The sequence below is a fragment of the Propithecus coquereli genome, unplaced genomic scaffold (genome assembly GCF_000956105.1).
Source record: "Propithecus coquereli isolate 6110/MARCELLA unplaced genomic scaffold, Pcoq_1.0 Scaffold149, whole genome shotgun sequence".
NCBI classification, from domain to species: domain Eukaryota; kingdom Metazoa; phylum Chordata; class Mammalia; order Primates; family Indriidae; genus Propithecus; species Propithecus coquereli.
The window spans coordinates 2,653,676-2,656,501 of record NW_012139302.1 but is presented as its reverse complement, the minus strand read 5'-3'; the positions used below and the strand labels follow the sequence as shown (position 1 = coordinate 2,656,501).

At 50.4% G+C, this 2,826-nt stretch overlaps 1 protein-coding gene across 8 annotated transcripts in view; it reads right to left on the bottom strand.

The window, feature by feature from the left end:
* The window catches only part of ATP5J (ATP synthase, H+ transporting, mitochondrial Fo complex, subunit F6), a 10,677-nt gene extending 7,851 nt beyond the window's left edge, over positions 1-2,826 (bottom strand). The window contains exon 1 of one of the 8 annotated variants that reach the window (XM_012640150.1): positions 2,145-2,826. Coding sequence is in view for 1 of the 8 variants with exons in the window: in XM_012640144.1 (XP_012495598.1) it covers positions 2,095-2,111 (17 nt within the window). In the remaining 7 variants the exon portion in view is untranslated. The other 7 variants (XM_012640152.1, XM_012640144.1, XM_012640147.1 and 4 more) reach the window with 7 other exon arrangements.

Below are 2,826 nucleotides of genomic sequence, written 5' to 3'. Positions count from 1 at the left end.
TATGTTGCCCAGGCTGGTCTTGAACTGCTGGCCTCAAGTGATTCTCCCACCTTGGCCTCCCAAAATGCAGGGATTACAGGGGTGTGAGCCATCATGCCTAGCCTGGGCATGCCCAGCTCTGCCCAATTTTTGCTGTATTCTTTAAAAGTATCCACAAGAGTGGGGGGCCGGGAGGATGGCCCTTTACCACCGAGAGTTTGAGAAGCACTAACTAGAAGATTTTTTCTCAAATAGGAGTAGGGATGGGGAAGAAAAGGGAGATTTTATCCACCGGGAGACATTTAGCAATGTCTAAAAACATTTTTGGTTTTCCTTACTAGGATGAGTGCTACTGGCCTCTAATGGTTAAGAGGCCAGGGATGCTGCCAAACATCCTATGATGATAATAGTAACAGCGTGCCACCGCCACCACCACCACCACAAAGAATTATCTGGTCTAAAATGTCAATAATGCCAAGGTTGACAAACCCTGGAACAGGATTTAAAAACTATCAAAAGAAATCCTACAATCAACAAGATATACTTCACCTGACTGGATGAAAGCAAACTATTTGAAGAAATTATATCACTCTTTACCCCATTAGAGAAAAACACTTGAGAAAAGACTATAAGCAAACAACTGTAAGGTGCCACTTATCATTCCCATTTTTACACATACAGAAACTGATGCTTAGAGATTAACTTACCTGAAGTTACACGGTTGAATCTAATTCAACACAAATACACAAAAAAATAGTGTACAACTTAGCTTACTTTCCCTTCTGGCAACCTAAGGACACGCTTAACATTCAGCAATAAGTTCACTTGACATTTGTTCAGTCCTAGATATTCTGCAAAGTACTTCCGTATATTTTTTCCGCTTGTACACTTACAGCAATACCCTTGAAGAGTTAGAGGAAGGTGTTCTTATTCCTGCTTTACAGATGGTAAAACTATGTCTAAGAAAGCTTATTGCCCAAAATCCCACAGTTAATTTGCTCTAAATCTAACTGAATGCAAAGATGTTATTCCTATTGCAACATAGGTGAAATCCATTTTCATGTTTTCAATTACCTAGCATCTAGGGACTAATAATTCCTAAATCACACCTCTAACTCTGGTCTTTCCCTGAACCCCAAACCTATATACCGTATTCAACAACTTTCATCCCTCTTATAAGTCCTACGAACTCGTCCAAAAATAAACACATACTCTCATATCAAAACTTGTTCCTTCTGCTTTATTTTTTATTTTTTTCATTTTTTCACTAAGTAGGGAGTGTGGATTGTCCAGCCACACAGAAAATACATGTCATTACACAAACAGGTGTAAAACACCATCTGTGATAAATTCTCTATTCGAGTACTATCGGGTGCCAGGAGCCTATGATTATATTTGACATTAACAGAAAGATTGGGGAAGGCAACAGCAAGAAAAGAGTACAGTCGTTGCAGAGGCCTTGTCGTGGGAGGAAGCACGGTTCTCCCATTTATAATGACTGCCCAAGCTAAGGTTAGTCCGTTCGCCGCCTCTTCATTGCATATTCCTAAAAACCACCGTTGTTTTTAGGTGGAACGCAAACTTTCAAGATTATTACTACTCTTTTCCCTCTTACGGTGCATGTCCCGTGTAAATAGTTCAGAAGACCCTCCCGCAGGTCCGGGGTGGGCAGGCCCGGCCAAACACCTGTCCCGCCCCTCTGACCTTGGGCTGCCCCAGCCAGGCTGCGGGCCTGGGACTCGCCCCCACCCCTTGCAGTCCCCCTGTCCCCCGGCATCCCTGCTTTCCGCGCCTCCCCGGTTTGTCCTCAGGGAGGCTATTATCAGTCTTATTTATTGGGTCTGTGGCAAACTTCAAGGCCTAACAGCGCCGAGGTCCGCTGTGACCTCGGGCCAGGACATGAAGGTGCTCGAGAAATAGGGCTACCTCTCTTTCTAGTAGAGCAGAGGTGACAGGCAGCCCGGGCTTCATGAGGACACCCAGAACTGGAATCCCAAGAGGCCACGCTGAACTAGCTACCTTCCCAATCACCTTGCACTCAGTCCCGAGCTGCCAAAGCCACCGCCGCCGCCACCGTTCTACTTCCGGCCCTGGCTCCGCCCCTCCCACGCCTACCCGCCGTCGCTATGCATTATGGGCCACCGTTTCAGTCGGTCGGCGCTCACCGGACAGGAAGCGTCTCGGAGATAGTCTGCGACCGGACAGCTCTAGGTGAGACAGAAGCCAAAGAGGAGGAGGAAGTGGAGGGTAAGTGCTTCCGGGTCCCCTGGCGAAGCCTCCGCCATCTTTCCTCCGCCTAAGTTGACCCGCTCTTTTTTCCTCTTGGAAACCTTGTTCAGTACGCATGCGCACCCTGACTGGCCTTTTACCCCTAGTTCAAGCTCCCCTCCGAGTCAGGGTCCTGTTCCTTAGGGCTGTTGAGGTGTATGATTGTGCAGGGAAAGTGAGATTGTAAAAAAAAGCGGATTGGAGCGTTGTGCTTCTCTGTCTCGTGAGGACTCCGTTGCCGTGGGCGTTTGTTTCGCGCACCCTGCTGGGAGTTGTAGTCCTGGACCCGGGGGTGCCTGGGAGGCGGGAGGGGGGTTGGGGTTTCACTGCGCCGATTCCGCGGGAAGGGCCCGGGGGCCTCACACTTCGAGTCGTGGGAGCTGCAGGTCTTACCCGGAGAGACGCTGCACGTGGAGCCCGCGCCGCTGCCGTTCTCAGCCGGCTCTGGAGCGCGGGCGGGGGCAACAGGGCCGATTCCGGAGCGGGTGAGTGCGGCCGCGGGGAGCAGGGGAGCGCGGGCCAGCGCGGGCCGGCCTCGTTCCGGGGCCTTTTCCCCCACCGCGGCCCCCCCGCGGCCGC